Source organism: Poecilia formosa, unplaced genomic scaffold (genome assembly GCF_000485575.1).
Source record: "Poecilia formosa unplaced genomic scaffold, Poecilia_formosa-5.1.2 Scaffold352, whole genome shotgun sequence".
Classification (NCBI taxonomy): Eukaryota; Metazoa; Chordata; class Actinopteri; order Cyprinodontiformes; family Poeciliidae; genus Poecilia; species Poecilia formosa.
Genome location: NW_006800291.1, coordinates 567,620 through 569,040, shown reverse-complemented (window position 1 = coordinate 569,040; position 1,421 = coordinate 567,620). Strand labels below are relative to the sequence as shown.

The 1,421-nt window shown below is 43.6% G+C and overlaps 1 protein-coding gene across 13 annotated transcripts in view; it reads right to left on the bottom strand.

The window, feature by feature from the left end:
• The window catches only part of agrn (agrin), a 593,620-nt gene that overhangs the window by 25,413 nt on the left and 566,786 nt on the right, over positions 1–1,421 (bottom strand). For all 13 annotated transcript variants that reach the window (XM_016661973.1, XM_016661976.1, XM_016661975.1 and 10 more), the window contains one exon: positions 1,070–1,294. In XM_016661973.1, coding sequence (XP_016517459.1) covers positions 1,070–1,294 — 225 coding nt within the window. The remainder of the gene's footprint in view (positions 1–1,069; positions 1,295–1,421) is intronic.

Here is a 1,421-nt window from a genome sequence, read left to right as displayed (position 1 = left end):
CTATTTATTCACTTCTCCACATTTCAGCTACAAACCTCAAAGTATTTATTGGGGTTTTATGTAACCACATAAAGTAGTGCCGTGTAAAATGGAAGAAAAAATATTATATTTCACTTTACAAATCTGACTTCCATTAGAAAAATGGTAAAAAAAAAAAAAAAAAAAAAAAAAAGAATGTTTAAACCCATAAAAGTTTATTTTAATTTCTGCAATAAAAGAAACAGCAAATATAATAAAAAGTTGCTTTGGTCAGATGATACCAAAATTAAACTTTTAACTGAAAATAGAGGATAGATGGCGCTGCACATTGGACTTAATGCAGCAGGTCCACAGTGAAACATGGCGGTGGCCCCGTCATGATGCGGGAAGGTTTTCCTCAGAAAGGACAGGAACGCTGATTAGAATTAAAGAGATGGATGGAGATACATTCAGGCTGATCCTGGAAGTGGAGCTGATTCAGCAAAGTTAAATCAAACTGTTTTATCATGGAAAATATAAATAAATGCATTCTACAGTTAACATATTATTTATAAAAAACATATCCCTTCCATTTCAGAGTTATGCAATTCTTTGTCAATCACTTAACATCCTAATAAAATGCATTAAAAGTGACCTATTATACTCCGTGAACAGGTTAGGATGGTTTTATGGGACAAAATGTAGAAAAGTTATTGTGGTTCCAACACTTTAACATCCCTGTCTGTGATTTCACATCCAACAGTTATTTCTCATGAATCTTGTTCTGCAGCTTCCAGAGAGTGGCAGACATGTTGGGCTGCAGCAGCGGTTCTCCGTCTGAACACTGATCACCGTGTCTAAGCTGCAACTTCCACACCGCGCCTGTCTGTTGTGTAAAGCTTCAAACGTGGGTGTGACCAGGCATGAAAGCAGCCTTAATCTGAAACTAATCAGAGTCATCAACTCAGAAATAAGCGGGGGATTCAGGCGAGATATCACACGGTGAGCAGCAACACAAAGACATACGGATTCAGTCTAATCCTCCTTTAACTGAACCAGGAAGAAAGAAAGAGAGAAAGAAAGCTTCTGCTGCTGATTCCGTTTTTCTTACCTGCTGGCTTTGATGCGTATCCAGCGGTTGGTGTCGACACGCACCGATGAGCTCAGCACCACGGCCTTGGAGCCCAGGTCATAGGTCATCTGGACCCGGCCATCCACAATGGCCAGCGCAATGTAGTCGGAGCGCTCCACGCCCTTCCCGCTCCACAGCAGCAGACCCTGCGTGGCCTCGGTCCGCACGCTCAGCTCAAACTTGTTGACCAGCAGAGCCTTTTCACTGGGAGGACATGGACAGCGCATCAGACCCAGACCCACACCCACACCCAGACCCACACCCAGACCCAGACCCACACCCAGACCCAGACCCACACCCACACCCAGACCCACACCCAGACCCAGACCCA